The sequence below is a fragment of the Helobdella robusta genome (genome assembly GCF_000326865.2).
Source record: "Helobdella robusta unplaced genomic scaffold HELROscaffold_2, whole genome shotgun sequence".
Taxonomy (NCBI): Eukaryota; Metazoa; Annelida; class Clitellata; order Rhynchobdellida; family Glossiphoniidae; genus Helobdella; species Helobdella robusta.
Window position 1 is genome coordinate 5,390,145 of NW_008704083.1, and position 20,226 is coordinate 5,410,370.

A 20,226-nucleotide genomic window follows, 5' to 3' on the forward strand; every position below is an offset into this window, starting at 1 on the left:
GGGGTATCCGGAATGGTTGGAGTACTGCAGTGAGAGTCCCTACCTCCTCCGACAGCACTTCCCACACCTCCAGCAACATTCCCACCTCCTACTCCCGCTAATCCACCTCCTAAACTGACTGGAATGGTGTTAAGAAATTTGTAAGCTGTTGGCCATTCTCCTTTTTCAACACAGTTGCACAAATTTTCCAGACGATGAATCAAAACTCGATCCTATAAATAAATATAAAAATCAATTTTAAAATCATTTTTTGTTTTTCGTATAATATTAATGAAATGCGCACACACACGTACATAGAACGTACATAGAGATAGATCTATGTTCAATGCAAACAATGTAATGAAAAATATTTGAAAAGTAGAGATTAAGTGATCAAATAAGTCAAATAAATAGCTAAGATCTTTCTACATAATAACCAAATTTCACTTTTAATAAGTTACAAAATATCAAAAATTCAAGCAAAAACTGACTTTAGGCCATTGGGAAAGATAGACCTCAGGATATTTTGGGATTGCATCTTGAGTGTCAGAGTACAGCTAACCAAGGAATAAATAAAATTATTCAACCGTCATGTTAATAAATCGTCAATCTACAGATAAAATAATGTAACAAGAAAAAATATTTTGTTGCAAAATCATCAATGAATATAAAGTTTAAATGTTGATCAAAAACAACTCACATCACTATAATCAATACCCTCTCTCCTTTTCGCTCTCTTGCGATCGCTTGCAACATAAAGAGGTTTCACATCTGCCGGCGTTTGAAGAGCGGAGGCAGACGATGCCGTGAAAGTGTCAGATTGAGTACTCTCAACTTTTATCTCCTTTACATCAGAAAGGCTTCCTTCAATATTGCTGTCTTTAACTTTCTGAATACTCTCCTTCTCATTACAAGCATCTTCATTGCTTTTATTGTTGCCATTTGAATCTTTATTTGCAATTATTTCTTTAGATCCGTCCGTAGAATTGTTGAATTGCTGGTTGTTTTCTGCAACTAATTTGTTATCAACTTCGCTATCAACATCTCCGCCTGTCTTATTATTACTTTCCAATGAACTTGCACCAGCGTCAGGAGGAGAAGAAGATTTGAAACCTTCTTCAACTGCTGTGTTACCGCCATCATCTTCTCCAATGTCAGCACCAAGATCATCAGCTTTTCCAAAAAGTTGTGTTTGAGGTGACAATGGTGGTGGAGAAGGTGACCTCCTATCGGTCTCTTGTTTATCCTCCATAAACGACATATCGACGTGACCACTGTAAGGTTCCTCAGTAAGAGGATCTACAGAAGAACTTTTGTGGCATTGGATCTCGAGGGCATCCACTTTCATATCATTATTTAATTCATCAGGGCACGTTTTAATCTCTTTTGCGCTTCTTATCTCTTCTTCCTCATGAGACATTTCAATGTTCTTATCATCATCTCCACTTTGTGTGCATTCATCTTGCTTTTCCTCGACTTCCATTGGTTCATCAGCTGAAACAACCTTATCAATGTCGGGTATCTTCAAAGTTTTGTCTATCTCATTGTTTGTTGTGTCCGCCGATGTCTTAGCACTCTCTTCAACATCTGCATTTAACTGTAGTTCAGTGGATGAGCAGGCGTTTGAAGCAGCACCATCGGCATTCACACTGCACACAGCTGCTACAACATTAGTACCAGCAGCAGTAGTTGTGGCAGTGCTAATGGTATGAGTAGTAGTTGTAGTAGTATGAGCGGTGAAAGTTGAGGCGATAGTTGCACTAACAGTAGTAACATCAGAAGAAGCGGAATTAAGATTGGGACATGAAGTGATAGATGAGATGAAATTCTTGGAGTTAAACTGAAGAGTATTGGGTCCAGAAATAGGCAGCCCAGATATTTCTTTTTCTAGCTTGCAGAAGGATAACTCAGGGTCACAAAGGATGGATATTTCCATGTGTGACAGCCCATGTCTGCAATAAGTAAAATTCCAATAAAAATTATTAACCAGAAAGCGCATTTACAAATTAAAATTAAATTTATGAATAAAAAACTTTAAAGGTTGCGTTATTAATTGAAATAAATACATAGATAGTTATCTGCTTTTAAACCAAATGATTTACCATTTTCTAAAAAAATACTTCTAAAATTTTTAATTGATTTGTAAAATTTTTAAACAAAAACCTACTTTGCAACACCAAGTAGGAGATCTTTGTCATGCTTGCCACATATCCACCAATCGGGAAGATCTGGAGATGGCTGACAAAGGGAGAGTCTACTTTCAAATTGAGGGTGGATCAAAACTCGTTCTCTGATTCTACATATGAGTTCAATTCGGGCCAGACATCGTGATGCCCTCTCTTCGGTTATTGTCTCCACTGCCAGATCACTTGTGAAGTTAGCTGCGGAACAAAATAAACGAACTTTATGAATGAATATGAATAATTAACAACTTGAAAAATATAACAAAATATAAATATAAAAAAAATGAAACAAAATGAAAAACAGAAAAAATTTCTTACGATCATCCAATGTAGCACCAGTTGGAGCAACAAAATTGCCACTTCCATTGTTATTATTATTGCTGACCGCGTTATTATTGCTGTTTACATTGCATTTGTCTTTGTTATTAGTAATTGCAGCATTGACATCATCTTCTGATGTTTTTGCCTCAGATTTATCTTTGTCACAAACGGTGTTACCGACGAAGCTAGCATCATTCTTTTCGTTTGCAGTCTCAACATTTTTGACATCATTTACGTCGCTATTTACATCGGCATTATTTACATCGCTATTTATAGTGCTAACATCATCAAGAGGATTGCTAGCACTTGCACTGGCGCTGTTGTTAACGTTGCTACTGCATGTTGTTGCAGGTGTTACTGCTGTCGTTGTGACGTTACTGGTCTTTTTGCAAACTCGACAGCACATGCGTATAAATGCTTTGTAATATTCAGTTAGAGTCTCGTCAAACTTTTTATCCAAATGTCCAAGTGATCTGAACCTGTTCCACTTGAACTCTGAAGTAATTGGATCGCGTTCCACTCCGAACGATGACACCAATCTGTAAAATTCTGTTTCTTCTCTTCTCGACCATCTGCTGCGAGTTAATTAGCAAAATAAATAGTTGTTGCAATATTTTTAAGAAACAGAAAATTAGTTATTAAATTTGAGACAAAACATTTCATTAATTCAAAAATGATTTTGGTTATTGAAATGAAGCTAACAAATTTTATATTCATGCCATATATAAAATAAAATTACCAGATAGTTAGCAAACAATATATGGCACAAGGAAGTAGTATTTAGGAGCAATTAAAAATTAAATATTGCATAACTAACAAACATTTGGCAATATGCTATGCTATAAAAATTAGCAAACGTTCACACACAGTTTTTCATAACACCCACCACAGCCAATATTCTGAAAACAACTGAGAAAAAAATGAAATTGCATGCAAAATGAATGTTATCATTATTAGTAGTAAGTAGTAACTGCAATGCAATCCACATAATTACCATTGCAAATTAAATATTTTATATAAATCATATATACAACACCAATATAATAAAAAAAAACAAACAATGAAAAGTAACTAAACGTGTTAACTTCAGATAAATACGTGAAAAATAAAAAAAATTTTGTGTTTCTTCGGATGAAGTTAGCTGGACACTTGACAAGATTGACATGACCACCAACAATATTATTTAACTCATTTTAAAAAGCTTGGAGATATAGAGGCAAGCCCCACCTAATATCCATAAAAAATCAATATCCAAATCAATGATTGATACCACTCACCTTACATCTCATTACGGAGATTGTTTTTTCACCTTTGAAGCGCATTAACTTGCTTTTTAAATCATTCATGATCAACTTTATTTGTCAGCATGTTTTAAACCTCTAAGATGACAAGATGAATATACTAATATTTCGTAACTGCATCAAGCAAACATCATTATTCTTAAAATCACTATTTCACAGCTCATTTTAAAAAAAATTGTTGATGTGATTACATCTAGGAGTCAGTTCTACACTGTCACATCATGTCAAGTTTCAGAGATGAACTTTCCTCAAAACTTGCATGAAAGAATTTAATTTAAATGTTGCCATTGTTTCAAGGTAAATGTTACCATGTACCCAAAGAAAATGTTACATTACCATATTGCAGATAAAAATTTTTAAAAACAGTGTAGGATTGATGATGAGGATGCTAAATAATTCAAAGAAAAACAAACGAAATGAAATCTTAAAAACATATTGAAACCTTTAAAATGATATAAAATGCACCTAACAATGCGTCTGTTTGCATGAATATGTATGTACAGCAAACAAAATGTGATCAAGCAGACGACGATCAAATAGAACAAAAGCAAATTTATTGCAAAAAAACCCGGTGCAACAGCAGATGTTAACGTTCAATTCTGATTTCTACTATATTGCTACTACTACTAGTACAATAACAATAAACGAGTTAAACGCAAACTTCACCGACGTATCTACGCTAAATTTAGTCAATAAATCGAACATAGATCAAGAAGCTATGAGAAAAGCAAATAAAGAAAAGTAACACTCTTTGCTGAATAAAAAATAATCCAGGTAAGTAAGGAAACTAAGTAAGGTGTAGTGATGAGGTTAGGGCAAGAATGGAGGAATGATATCGTGCATGTGAAATGTTCTTACACAGAGGTCCAATGAGGCAGGACAGAGCCAGCAACAGAGGAAAGTATTGTGCTTGTCGAGGCTACGTAACTCATTGCAGCAGTTGTTAGTTGGGCAGTGGATGGCAGAGATGATTGGCTATGCAGTAATGACGTCATCATTACAATCACATGATAATATTAATAATAATAACCTTAACGATATTAACAATAATTAATATTTCTGGTGTAAATAGGTGTTTTTGTGGAATAACAACAAACATGATATAATACGAATTAATCTGATTTAAAATCTCTTTTGAATCTCAATGAATTAACCATGTTTTCAATAGAGAAAAAAGTACTAACTATTAATATAAATAATTAGATTGTAAAATGAAAACTTAGTCGAAATAATTAAATAGTTTAACAAATAAAAATTTAAATTATAAAAATTATATGCATTAATTTCTAAGTGAAAATTGAAAATTGTAAAAAACATAAAAAAATGTAAAAATTGAAAAAAAATTACAAACTTTTGCATGGCGGCCTTCCTGGCCAATTCTCTTTCCTTCAGCACTTGGTCAAACTGCTCGCGTTTCTGTAATTTCTGCGATACCAAACGGAAAAAAGAAGATGATAAACTATATTATGAACTCATCAAAACATAATGCGACTATCGAAAATTAATAGAGAGCTCCATAAAAATGATTTCATATAAATGATACCATGATAATGATATCCAAAATGATACCATATAAATGATTTCAATGTAATATTCACTGAGATTTGAATTTTTGGATACCATTTTAAAAACCCTCGGTGCATCAAGATGTCATAAACATGAAAACCAAATGTAACCAAATAGTAGAAACTTGGCCAATGACAGCAAAACTCAAACAGCAACTTCACAGTATTGACATGAAAGTGCTCCAGCACAGTACATTAACCTAAAAGTTGCAACAAATACACTGATGAGATTACTAACCTTTTCCCTCTGCTCCTGCCTCATTAGTTCTTTTTTGTAGAGCTTCTGGTAAGTTGTTATAATCCTTCTAAGCCTGTGGTTCAAATCAGAGGATGTCGGGAATGGCAGTTTTCCAGACAGTTCATCTGCCAAACAATATTCATTCTTATTGAGTAAATTATAACAAACAGGCTTGAAGATGAAATTGACTTAATCATTTAACCATATCAAAACTGAATAAATTGAATAGTGGCGGTTAAAAAAATAGTCAAATTTTAAGACTCAAAATTTATTTGATTCAATTGATGTGGGAATAATTCAACATAAAAAGGCTAAGAATAGTAAATTTAATTTTAAAAACAGAGTAAACACAAATTCAAATAGAAATTCTAAGCTGAAATATATTTACCATAGCCTTCAGCATTAACTTTGTTGTTATTATCACTGGTCTTGATGTCAGCACTGCTGCTGTAGGAGTTAGTTTTAAGGCTTGATAGCTGTTTTTGCTTCTTTTTGTTACTAATTCTTCTTGTTTGTTTGCGATCTTCTTCATCATCGTCGTCGTCATCATCCCTACAATTTATTTTTTCTCAAAATTAATGAAAATCACAAACAAATCTATGAATCCAATCTTGATAAAACTTAAAATATCCTAAATGAATATTGATATAATAAGAAACAAAATGTAAATAGAATGAGAAACAATAGCAACCTCATTTCTTCGTCATCGTCATTTTCATCAATATCCATCTGACTGCTGTTAGTGGCATCATTTGGTGCTGGTCCACACTTGCTAAGGAAGCACAGAGCAGGATCGTTGCGCATCTCGTTATAACGCTCATAGCCTTCAGCGTTTCAAGAACATATAAATACAAATGTTTCAAAACAATTCAAAATTAAAAGTAATAGCAATAGAGATAAATAAATTTTAGAAAGTACAACGGGATAAAATAGCATTTAGCAAACATTTGAAAGATAATTAGAAGAACAAAAAATGGACACCATGTTTAAAGACTCCAATGAGCATGCACTTGTCAGCATCCAGGTCCCACCAGTCGAATGGCAGGTCGGTGTCGATGCGGGGAACCACAATGTCCACATCCCTGCACAAGGACATCAAATTTTAGCAATCAAACCCAAGTAGGCAGTGACAATAATGATATTAACTCAACAACAATCTTTTAAATTATGATTCTGCATGTGTATAATATAACCGCTTTAGAAAAACATAAATAGCTACAACAGTCTAAGGCATTATCAAGTTTCTCAAAGATTCAAAGTTTTAGAATGATAATGATCCTACTAACTAATCAATAACCCAATCAATAAACCATTGAAACCACTGAATAAATGAAAGCAGACGACTTACTTGTAATTAGCATCTTGAAGAATCTTTTCAGCTTGATTGCCAATGATGGTGTGCTGTAGATAAAAGAGAAGTCTCACTCTTAACAGTACCCTGAATTTAATAACGTAGCATATTAGTGAGATATTGACAGGTAACAAAATTGCAGTCAGTTTGATAACACAGATATGTTTGTTTAAAATGTTGTTACGAGTGTTCTGAAATAGTTACAAAATTAGATCCGGTTCTTCTACTTAAGCATCTTTATAAGCATATTTACTGATTGAGTTTGTCTGTTCTATTATACAAAAATAAAACAATTTACAAATGGAAAACTAGATGAAGGCACAAAAAATTCAGAGCTAAAATTTGAGTAGACATGGATGTAATGATTTAGAGTAGTGCAGCAAGCCGACGATACTCCCAGCACTCACTGACCTCAACTAAGCCTTAAATATGCTGCACCACAGCCAAGATATTTTATACCTCATGCCTGATTATAATCTTACAAACTTATAAATCAAATAAAAACTGTTGGGAAAAAATTTTCAAAATAGCAGTTTCAATCAGCAAAAACTATCCCATTTAGTCCAAACAGTATTAAATTTTATAGAAATGGCATACCTAAATAAAATTTAAAAATAATTTTAATAAAATACTCGAACAAAAGCATAATACTAAAATCAAAGATGAGACGGCCTACTAACTTATTGGCATGTCTTTTCAGATGTTTCTTATAGCTAGGATCAGATATGAATCTATCCAAGTCAAGATCAATTTTCTTCAAATCACCATCAAACTTCCTGCTTGGAGACTCAATAATCTTTTTGTTTATTTGACCTCTGCGACCCTTTCGTCCCCGAGGAACTGGAGCTGATAAGCCTAACATACAATTTGTTAAAAGAGGTATTTAAGAATCAGAAGATGTAAGAAAACTAGATAGAATTCATTAAATGACTTTTAAAACCAATAATGTGGCCTCACCAGAATGATTTCTGCAGTTGCTTTCCATGCCATCCTGAGAAGGAGAAATAAGGTCATAGATGAACATCTTGATCTTGTCATCTCCGTCATAATGCTTCAAGCTGTACAACAACTGTTGGACAAAAAAACGTATACTTTTGCATAAATAAAGTTTATTTGTAACATGGACACTGCAAGTCAAAAACTTTTTAACAAATTGAACAACAAATCATGAAGTGTAAAAGAAATATAAATGCAAATAAGGAGGAACTAACAATCGCCCTAGTTATATTTCTAATGTCATCTTCAGCCAGTTTCTTCTTGAACCTACCATGTTCCAATATGGTGCTCCATCTTCCCCATCTTTTTGAAGGCAATGATTTAAAATTTTAACATAAAATGAAAAACAAGCATGATAAAAAATTGAAAAAGTTATATTAAAATTAATTTTAAAACTTTCTATTTCTGCACAAACAATTGACTAACCCAAAAATCAGTATGCACTTTTCAACATTGTAACATTCATTTCTTGAATATCTTGGTTTAGAATGACCGTCATCATCATCAGCACCTTCCTCATTGCCTCCACTTCTACCCTTGCCATCCTCATCATCGTCCGACCCGCCGCTTGACTCGAGGTCTGACATTCGGATTGGTTCATCTTGTTTGCCGTATCTGGCCACCTGACGACGTTGTCTCGGCATCTCAATAATCAGGCCACTCTGGAAATATTGTCATTAAATCAGAAATATTAAATTATCAATTAATTTTGCCAAATGTTTAACTGATGATGAATGCAGCAGTTATCAGGAGACTGCTTTTAAACTATTTAAATTTTTCAACTAACAGTTTCTTTGTTTTCATGAGCAGACATGAGCTGATCTACATTAAGATCTGCTTTCTTGGCCCACTTCTGCCAAAAGTGTGGATCATCGACATCAATATCCATTCGGTTGGTCGACAGTGAAAAACTGGCCTTTGCAAATGTTGAGCCCTTAACTCCTGCTTGCACTTGAACGACTTGCGTGCGCCTTTGTAGAATGTGGTCGATGTCTTCTTCACAAAAATCATTGCTTGTAGAATTATCATCATCCATCAAGGCTCCATATGCCCCTTTCTTCAATAAATCTTCAATTTCTTTCTTTGACAGTTGGTTCTGAGATAATTGGATTAACAATAGGAAAATAGAAACTAACGTAATTGTGCTAAATGTCATAACAAGTGCTTTAAAGTAATTTGTTAAAATAAGAAACTAAAGATTTTAAAATCAAAGTGATAGAAAAACTTACAGATGAATTAAAATCCTTAGAGCCCATAGATTGCAGTACAGCCTTATCAAGTCCTAACTTCAGTGATGCCCTGTCAAACATCTCCCTTTCATAAGTGTTTCTCGTTATCAATCTATACACCTTGACTGATTTCTGCTGCCCTATTCTGTGACATCGAGCTTGTGCCTGTTTGCAAGCAGATTATTAATAAAAGTTTTTTAATTTTAATGCAATAATTAATTAATATTAATATTGTAAATAAACTGAAACATAAATATTTTTTTTAAACACACCTGAATATTACTCTAATGACAATTTTAAAGTAAGTTCATTTTTGAAATAGATGTATGATTAAAGAAAAGACTTACCTGTAGATCATTCTGCGGGTTCCAGTCAGAATCATAAATGATGACAGTATCAGCAGCAGTGAGATTGATTCCAAGCCCTCCAGCCCTCGTGCACAACAGAAACACAAACCTATCAGAATCAGGCTTGCAAAATCTGTCAATGGCCTCCTGTCGCAAACTGCCACGTATCCGACCATCTATACGTTCGTACAAATACCTAGAAAGAAAAAATTGAAATTACAGACCGAAAATGCTGCTCAATTGAACTCAGTTACAAAAATGAAATTTAATGATAACATTAGTAACAAGACAACAGACTTTTTATGTATCAAATAGTCTTCAATAACATCTAAAACTCGGATCATCTGAGAAAATATGAGAACTTTGTGACCATCTGTCTTTAACTTTGGCAACAACTTATCGGTGAGCACCAACTTTCCAGAAGCTTGAACCATGGTTTGGAAAAGTCGTTCAGCGTCAACAGGAACGTGTGAGACATTGAATTCTTCTAAGATGGCATCTTCTGCTCCTGTTTATGTCAAATTTTATAACGTTATTCAATCATTCACAAAATCTTTGTTCTTTATTGAAAAAAAAGTTAAACAAAATGTATGAAACAGCTCAGTATAGAAAATGAATAAAAAATTCATAAAGCAATTGAACGAATAGTTAAATGATCAGCATGTCACTAAATCAACTGAAAAGTAGCCAACCATTGATGAGGAAGGGGTGATTACAGCACTTCCTCAGTTCCATCATGGTGTTCATCAACGTTGGCACACTGGCATATGCACCTCCACGAGCCAAAAAAGCAAAATTTCTCTCTAATATGGCCCTGTAATATTTCTTCTGAATGTTCGTCAGTTCAACTTCTATGATGGTTTCCTCTTTAGGAGCCAAACTTTTCTCAACATCCTCTTTTAGACGACGTAACATGACAGGTTTCAAAATCTGCAGAATGAAAGAGAAGAGATATTTTAATGAAAAATGACATAAATTAATTGTAAGTAAATTATACCACAAACGACACTAACAGATTTCAATTTTTCAACTTGTGTATCACTCTCAAGTTTGCCAAACTCCAACATGAAAGTTTCTGATGAACCAAACTGTTTGGGTTCAAGGAAACTCAACAAGCTGAACAACTCTTCAACATTATTTTGTAGTGGAGTGCCAGTAAGCAGAAGACGATGCTCCTTATAATGAAACAATTAAAATATTTCATATTTTAAATAACCATTGATGCCTAATGTACAAATTAAACTCCTTCCAATAAATATGGATGTCAATATATGCATATTTTATATTTTCAGAAAAAAAAAACTAAATTTAATATAGTCATGTATACGAAATCACATAACAGATGACAACATAATTGAAAAAGAAACTAAATATGAATAAATTACTGCAAGAAAATATTGGTCATTCTAAATGCAACTGATAAATTTCCATTTTGTTTACCATCCTTCAATTGAAGATGAGAAATGAAACGCATCCAGTAAAGCAGAGCAATAAATGTTAAATGTAATGAAGCATTTCTCAAACAAAAACTAACAACGTCAACGCTGCTCAGTCCCTGCAGCAGTTTACAATTTCTATTTTTAAGTCTATGAGCTTCATCAATGACCGCCACCCTCCAGTTTATTTGCCTGAGAATGTCAAGGTCAGTTATGATACACTCGAAGGTAGTTATCAGAACGTTGAACTTGTAAAAGTTGTTTATCCTTTTGCCCTGAGAAGATCATAATAAATTTACAAATGCTGAAAGAAACTCAAAACTAACATAAATAAATTATAACAATTATAAATGAAAATTTTTCAAATAAAACAAAAACCATTTATAATACTACCTTGTGATCCTTGTAGTACATTTCATATTGTTGCAACATGCTGCGACTGCTGTTGCTTCCATGGTACACGATGACGTTAAGATCAGTCCAAGCCTCAAATTCCCTCTGCCAGTTGGCAATAGTGGAGAGTGGTACGATGATGAGGAAGGGACCGTAGATACCATGTCGATACACCTCCTCTATGAATGTCAAACTCTGAATGGTCTTTCCAAGACCCATTTCGTCGGCTAAGATACAACTTTGTCTGTAGTGTTGTTTATCAACATTAAGATGACTTACAAATTAGTTGATAACATAGCAGATGAAACCGATACAGAAAAAACTAAATGAATAAAAAAAAGTAACAAACTTGTTGAAGTAACTAAAAGTGAGCCAGTTTAGACCTTCAAGTTGGTACTCCCTTAAAACATTGTTATTTTTGTACTGAGGGCATTCCTCATGCGACTTCCACTGTTCGGCTGATGGTCGCGGCTTCATCTGCATTAACAAATTTTGTAATGCTCAATTCAATTTCTTCACATCATGTACAAAATGAACATCAGACAGTAATTTATAAAACCTACAAACTTCTGAGTTTCATTTATTTAAATATTGTATGATCAAATATGTGTAGTTGTTATCAAATCAATCAATCAATCAATCAATCAATCAATCAATCAATCAATCAATCAATCAATCAATCAATCAATCAATCAATTAATCAGCCAATCAATCAATCAATCAAGCAATTAATCAATCAATCAAACAAACAAACAAACAAACATTGATCGTTATGAATAGCAAAAGAATAAAAAAACTACACAAACTTTTCTTTCACTCTCCGTTGGAACAACTTTTATTCGATTGAAAAACTCAATCTATAATGAAATGATACAAAATATAAATAATGAAAAAAAAATTTGTACAACAATATATAAAACAGACAAGATGTGATTGAATAGTAGCTTACTTTTTGCTTATCCACATCTTTTTCAGACTCCCATGTGCTTTCATCATAGCCCAATCCTCTCCACTTGATGAGATAATGAGTGATGGGCTGGTTGGTGTCCGGGTTAACAATTGTTGAGGAATCGAGAATGCGATCAACTTCAACATAATCAGGATTGAAGTAGTCATCATCTTCCAACTGTTTATACCAATTATGCAAAATACAATGTTACTTAGTATCATTATTGCTGCTATGTTGACACTGTTTTTGCTTTCACAACAAGGTCGCTAAAACCAAGTTGTTTGCAGATCATTTGCACCATAGCTTTCAACTCACAACTAGATATAACAACTTTATGGTTAAGGTTAAATCAACAATTAAAATGTTCTAAAAATGTTGATAAATGAATTAAAATGAGGTCGTACTTGTTCAAAAAAACTGCTTTGTTGTTTAATCTTGAATCTCTTGATCTTCTGCCAGACTCTGATGTCGCCAACTTCAAGCTCGCTGGCAGTCCTCCACTCACAATGTAGATACGAACTAGGAAGGCAACATTCAATAATGATTATCATCTCAGTTACTTCACTTCAACATTATATTATTCTATTCCAAGTATTTAGGTTCGTTTGAAAAATGTTAACAAGACACTTGTTAGAAAATTCATTTCAATTCAAAATTTATAGAAGAATAATTGTGTAGAAATATAACATTTAATGAGGATAAAAAATTGTGAATCAATAACAATAAAATGGTAAGAAAAATTATTTGTGTGTGAATGTTTCTGTGATAGCTCTACAGGTTGTCCCACAGGAAGATAATACAGGATTAGTTTTAAAAATATTAAAGAGACACATGTAGAACTGATATTATTTTAATTTTAATAAAATATAAATGTTTAGTTAGAAGAGATGGGAAGGACAAAAGAAATTGTGAAACCATGAAAAATGGAAATAAAACTTAATGTCATTTAAATGTCTTGAATTTAAAAAACACAAATAATTTTTAAAATATTGCAGAAACTTCACATCAATTAATGCTCTTTTCAAATTACAGGGATGGGCAGTGCAGCTCTAAGCCGTGAAATAAAGAAAGAAAGGCTTAAAAATTTAAAGTTTTTTTTAAGCTAAAAAGGTAAAATAGTAATTATATTTAGTCTAACAAAAAAAAATTGCAAAAAATAAAATCTGAAAGCAGAACTAACAAATTTTTATATTTGACATAGAACTCCTCAACTTCGACTTCTTCATATTCTTCTTCCTCCTCTTTCACTTCAGTTTCCAATGATTCAGAAACCTTGGTATCTGCTCTCTTGGTACCTTCCAGTGAATCAACAGTGGAACAATTTTTCGAATCTGATGCATTCACATTGGAATTATTTTTAAGATTTTCATCATCTTCATCCATTTTTTTGACAGAATTGATATCATCAACATCCTCAATAGTTTCTTTATCTGACATTGGCACAATACTTTTAATCTTTATTGCCGTACCAGATAATCTTTCACAATTAGTATCAGTTAAATTGTCATCTTTGCCATCACCACCACCAGCATCCTTCTTGCTCTCATTGTTATCCATTTTCTTTGTGGCTTCACTTGAGTTATTATCAGCTTCTGTTTCTTTTTTACATTCATTTTTTGACTTGTTAGAATGAGTGGGTACCTTTATAGCAGAAAAAACAGCAATCTTTTGAAATTATAAAAAATGCTTAACATAAAATAAATTGAATTGAAGCTAGCTGATTAAAACACTAATAATATAGACTAAATTTGGTTAAAAAATGTCAGTAGCGTTGATGATCATCAGAATAATCAGAGAACAAGTTGAACACATAAGAGTTCAAATCACAACAGTGAAGTAACTCTTCAGTATTAGCATGGCTGAGTGGTCATCATCTGATCATCATCACCATCATCAATCATTATAACATGAACATAGATGAGTACTCTTTCGTACCTTTCTTTTAACCATTCTGCTACCAAGAATCTTCTCAACAATCTGTGACTCCTCTGGTGGCTTCATGTCTTGAACAGTTTGTTGCTGAAACATTTTACGAAAACGTGAACAAAATGAAAAAATATTACTACCTATCATACATAAAATAAACTTCTTCCATTATATACAATCGATTTGACGAAATTAAAAATTGATGGATTGAAGTTAAAAAAGTTAAGAGTTAAACAAAATAAAAAATCATCAAAAACAGCAAAGACAAACCTCAGTGGAGTATGTGGTGACTGTATCTGCAGTGTCTTCTTCTGAAGCACTGTTCTCCTGATCAAACATGTACTTCATGCGCTTTGTGTTTCTTCCACTGCGACGCTTCTAATGTAATAATGAATTGAATAGTTAATATACAAATTTTCTTAAACGTTAACATTTTCCAAGTTAGTTAAGATTAAAAATCAAATATCAGTAATCATAAAAACGTTTCCAGAACAGAATTTTATAACAAACAAATAAACAAATAAATAAATAGAGCATGATTTTTCCTGTTGCCCACTCTACAGTTATTCATTTCAAGGCATACAAATCTAGAGAAAAACATCAACACCCCATATTTATGTGCTTTCTTTTCATGTAGTGCTGAAAACCTTTCAGCTTCCAAATTAAATCAAAAGACTTTTTTCTTTCACATGATCCTAACTTATCTAATTTTGAATCCTCAGCGCAATTTTGTTTCTTAAGATGATTTTTATATTTAACTAAAACTATTCAATTTAAGATCTGTACTTAAATGTAGAAAGTTAATTATTGATAGAAGCACAAATAAATCAGTCACTCACATTAGCAGCTTCTTCTTTCTCCCCATCAGTTGCATCAGCAGCATTGGACTTCTGGTCTATATCAGATCCAGATAGTGGCTTCTTCCTCTTTTTGTTCTTGAACACAGTTGGCAAGGGTCTATTAAAAATGCATACAAAATAAATTAAACATGTAAGAAAGTACAAAAAATGTCTAATAAAAGCTAAAAATAATATATATTTGTATAACTTGGCAAAAACTCTGCTTCAACAAGTCCAATTGATAAATTTAATTATGTTAATTATGTAAAATATTTGGTTAAACGAAATAGATCACAAAGTTAATTGAAACAAACTTTTTCTTCTTAGATTTTGGTCTTATGGGAAACCTTGGTTTTTCTTTTAGAAGAGTTTCCTTCGTGGTTGAAGTGGTAGTTGAGGTGGTGGCATCATTGGCCAATTCATTGTCCTCAGTCGCAGGTGGAAGTGTTTCATCATTTGGTGTTGCAGAAACATCGGAAACACTGGCACCATCAGCCCCTATGGTATTCAAATTATTGGTCCCACTTAAGACAACTGGATCAGATGTCTCAACGGTCGAACTGACTTCATTGACCCCTTCAACCAATTTGGATTTCTTTTTTGTAACTTTTTTCTCTGCTCGCTGTTGCTGTTTCAAAAGTTTAGTCTCATCTACTTCTTTCGGAGGTTTAATTTTCTTCAGTGGTTTCATTGGATCTTTACTTTTCCTAATTTTAGATGTCTGTCCGGGAGCAGAAATGGAGGAATCCAAAGGATCATCATTGGTTTCTAATGTATTGTCTTGAACAAATGGGTCAGGTTCGAGTGACGACGTTGGCACGTTTTCAATGCTGTCATCAACATTTTTCTTTTTCTTTGGCTTTCTCTGACGTTTAGGTTTATTTTCTTCTTCTCCATCTTGGCCAACACTACCTCCGTTTCCTGTTGCAACACCTGAGGTTGCTTTTCCAGCTTTTCGTTTTCTTTTTTTATCTGATAGACCAGACTGTACTGGATCTTCATAGCTAGAAATGTTCATTGAATTATCATTGGAATGACCACTATTGAAGCTGTGATTGTTGCTAGCACTGTTATAACTATAAGTGGTGTAGCTTTCATTAAGCAAGTAATTTTCTGATGAGTTCATAAGGCTCATGAATGATCCTTCAGCTGGTGCATAATACTGATTATCAAATGACGACGTTAACGACTTCTGTTGCTGTGGAATGGCAGGCATGTAAGGTTGAGAAGATGGACCACCTTGGTTGCTCATGCTATTACTTACTAAATTTCCTCCTGTACCTACATTGCTCTCAGAATTAACACTACCATCGCTACTGCCAAGTGTTAAAATGTTACTGCCCATGTTATTCAACCCTTCGCTGTTATTACAATCCATATTTAAAAGGTTTTCAGAACTATTACTCAAACATTGACTAACAGAATCAGCTACACTAACACTTACAGCATTGCTAGTGTCGCTGACGGCTACACTACTCACGCCACTACTACAACCAGACCTAGCATTACCTAAGCTAGTACAATTGATACCGCCATAACCAGTACAAGAGTTGCTGATGGGAATGTTTGATTGGTGGTCGCTAGTCATAGAATATGAGTCAGAATCAAAATCCATGCAATTCTTAAGTTGAGGAGGTGGAGGAGTAGAGAGTGTTGAATCTTCTTCCATGGGTACCATGGTCGATGGTTCAGGAAGCAATTTCTGGTCCAATGACATAGGTGCTGTTATGAGTGAGCTGTTGATGCTACTGCTTGCTCCAATTTTGTCATCATTCATGGGATTCAGTTGAGAACTATTATAAGCAGGAGTTACTTCTGCGTTTATATCGTTGTTGTCTGTAGCACTATCATGAGAATTGTTCAAAGTATTTTTACTACCAGGATAACTTGTTGAATTAGGAGCAATGTCTGAGTATAAATGCTGTTGTGGTGGTTGCATAGTAGGCAGGCTTTGATACATTTGTTGCTGTTGTGTTTGTTGTTGCACTTGTTGCTGTGTTTGTTGTGGTGTTTGTTGATGTATGTGCTGCTGCAGGCTGGATTGTGAATGTTGCAATTTGGTTTGATGTTGAGCTTGTGGTTGATTTACATGCATTTGTGGTGAAGGTTGTAGATGATGGGTTGGTAATTGTAACAGCGGAGGAGTTTGCAGCTGAGGTGGTGTTTGAAGTTGTTGCTGCTGTGGCTTGTAACCATAAGGTGACAGCTCGTGAGGAGCTGGTACCATCATCGTTGAGGTATTGGGAGTTAATTTTGTATTTTCACCCTAGAATACAAAATTTTTAAACGTTAACATAAACATCAAATTATTATTCATCCCATTTATTTTATTAGCCATGAAACAGGATGACATGACCTTTTAAACAATTGACTGCAAATCATAACATCAGTGTTATTCATTAATAATAACTGCAGTAATGATAAAAACATTTCAACCATGCTCCAACACCAAGTAACTTTGGTCAACTATTCAAACTATTACATTTTTGACTAGCAATTCAAAACATAAATTTTCTTTATTAAGTCAACAAAATACTAACCATAACCATTGAAGGTGATGATACGTTGATCTGAAGTGGTTGTTGTGACTGTGGTAAAGGACTCATTTGCAATTTTTGTTTCTGATGTCCAAAATGTGGCTGTTGTTGTTGTTGTTGCTGCTGCTGATGCTGCAGAAATCTAATTCTTTCTTTAATATCTTTAATATGCTGTTGAGTGGAAGAATTTGTTTGCTGGGTTGACATCAATGACTGCATCTGGTGCTGGAGTTGCTGAATTTCAAGAGCAATTGGTTGATGACCCTGATGCTGTTGTTGTATTTGCAGAGAATGTTGTTGTTGCATTTGTTGGGGATGCTGTGATTGTTGTGGTTGCATCTGTTGAGGATTTTGTTGAGATTGTGGAGGCTGCATATGTTGAGAATTTTGCTGGGATTGTTGCTGTTGTATTTGCTGTGGATGTAGTTGAGACTGTTGGGGATGTGGTTGAGATAGTTGCTGTTGCATTTGTTGTGGTTGCTGCATTTGTTGTGGTTGCTGATGTTGTTGCATTTGCTGAGAATGCTGAGGCTGCATCTGTTGGGAATGTTGTTGTTGTTGTTGCTGCATTTGCTGTTGATACTGCTGAGGTATTTGTTGGGATGGTTGGTGCTGTTGTTGCGGAGATTGTTTATCAACTGGATCGTGAAGATGTTGTTGCTGTACATTAGGCTTTCCATGCTTAGATGCAGAATGTTGTTGAGGTGTATCTAAGAGCATGCTCAACTGCGGATTTGCTTGCTGAGTAGTCTGTTTTTGTTGTGCTTGTGGGACTTGATTGCTTGTTGATGGAGAATGAAGTTTTGCTGAATCAGCCAACATTTGTTGTTGCTGCTTGCTTTGCTGTTGATAATATTGTGGAGGTTGAGACTGTGATTGTTGTTGAAACTGTGGATTCATAATCTGCTGATACTGTTGTGATTGTGGATAGTGTTGCTGGCCATACTGTTGAGAAAACTGTTGTGACTGACTTTGTGTTGCAAGCATATCAACTGCTACGTGAGATTGCTGGCTTTGAGGTTGAGCTGGATTGGTATACTGATTAAATGATTGAAGCTGTGATGTGGGTTGCTGCTGAGCTTGTCCTTGAGGTATCATTTGTTGAGATTGCCCATATTGTTGTTGTTGCGACTGTTGTGCTTGCTGAGGAAACTGTTGGTACTGTTGCATTTGATAGTGTTTCTGCTGTTGCATATACTGATGCTGCTGCATGGGACTGTAAGAGGAAGGTCCTCCCGATACACTTCCACTACCTCCTTGGTGATACATCATATCATTCTGATAATGAGGATTCATAGGTCTGTTTGGCCAATAATTTTGCTGACCCTGGTAAATTGATTGTTGGTTAGGATATCCCTTTAAATTTGACTGCTGGGATGTTGATGAAGCCATCATATTTTGCTGATAAGCTGGCATTCTATAGCCGCTTCCACCTGAATACTGATTGACTGGGCCACCTTGAAACTGCATGTTTGAATTAATATTCATCTGCGATTGTGAATTGTTGTAATTTTGTTGTGGAGCTGATGTTGGCTGTTGCTGATTTTGAACATCAACATTTAATGATTGACTTTGATTGTTTTGCATATATTGAGTGCTACTTGGACCTGGCATCATATTTGAATTTTCATTTTTCAATGACTCAGAAGCATTTGAATTTTGCTGCGGATACATATATTGATTAGCTGGTGGCCTGTTCGAGCCATTCTGTGGTGGAACTTGTCTTGGAGACATTATGTTTGGCTGCATTCCAGAGTAATTTTGCAAGCAATGTTGCTGCATCATGTTAGGGTCATTGTATGCAACATTGCCTTGGCCATACAAACCCATTCTCTGAGGCAATTGATGTGGACTGGTCATGCTGGGCTGCCCGTATGCTGTTTTCTCCGATCCGGGACTTTGATGATTCCACATCTGGCTTGCTCCAGGTCTAGGCGGAGTAACATTTGGGTTAATAGGAGATTGTCCAGGATAGCCACCATACATTGGATTAGCATTCATCATCTGTCCGCTAGGTCCATAGGCATTATAACCATGTACTTGTGGCATCCTAGGAGACATCATATCATTTTGCATTTGCTTGAACTGGCCTCCATATTGGGATTGTCTAGTGTTCATACCTTGTTGACCCATATTCCAATATGGTTGCTGCATATCCACCTGCATCTGTGGCATCATTCCTGGACCCCCTGATAACTCATCCGTTTTCGTTAATTCTTCAAGAAAGCTAGTGCCCCCAGTGCCCTCCATGTTTCGTGGATCTTGTACTAACTTGGTGATCAGCAATGCTTATTTATTGTTTAAGAATCATTACAAAATCCGTTATGACAAAATCTGTAGAACATTGAAAAATAAACATTTACGGTGATTTAATTTTAATTGGATTCAAAATCAACAGAACAAAAAAAATAAATCAATCACAAAAGTCAGCACTGACGGAAAACAAAAATCAAAATTAGTTTATTTTATTTTATAAAATAGAAAATCAAAAAAAAGTAATACCAAAATAATTTTTCACGGATACTTTTGGAATATAGTTGGAACAGAGCATCGGAAGAATTATAGATTTTCATAAAACATAAAAACAACCATTTTGGATTTCATTTGACATAAATCTCGAGCTCATTAATATTAAA

At 34.3% G+C, this 20,226-nt stretch overlaps 1 protein-coding gene across 1 annotated transcript; it reads right to left on the minus strand.

The window, feature by feature from the left end:
* Nucleotides 1-1,876: 1,876 nt before the first annotated feature.
* On the minus strand, nucleotides 1,877-13,503 carry HELRODRAFT_149039 (hypothetical protein; the record flags this gene model as incomplete). The annotated part of the gene is made up of 25 exons (XM_009017430.1): nucleotides 1,877-1,931; nucleotides 2,147-2,381; nucleotides 2,862-3,058; nucleotides 5,136-5,170; nucleotides 5,570-5,712; nucleotides 6,012-6,139; nucleotides 6,270-6,411; nucleotides 6,569-6,669; nucleotides 6,936-7,025; nucleotides 7,619-7,793; nucleotides 7,896-8,007; nucleotides 8,150-8,237; nucleotides 8,361-8,596; nucleotides 8,722-9,030; nucleotides 9,164-9,328; nucleotides 9,511-9,706; nucleotides 9,808-10,018; nucleotides 10,203-10,440; nucleotides 10,524-10,685; nucleotides 11,045-11,221; nucleotides 11,340-11,583; nucleotides 11,689-11,839; nucleotides 12,264-12,465; nucleotides 12,693-12,807; nucleotides 13,469-13,503. Coding segments are annotated over 25 exons (3,942 nt in total), but the record flags the coding sequence as incomplete, so codon positions are not given.
* Nucleotides 13,504-20,226: the final 6,723 nt, after the last annotated feature.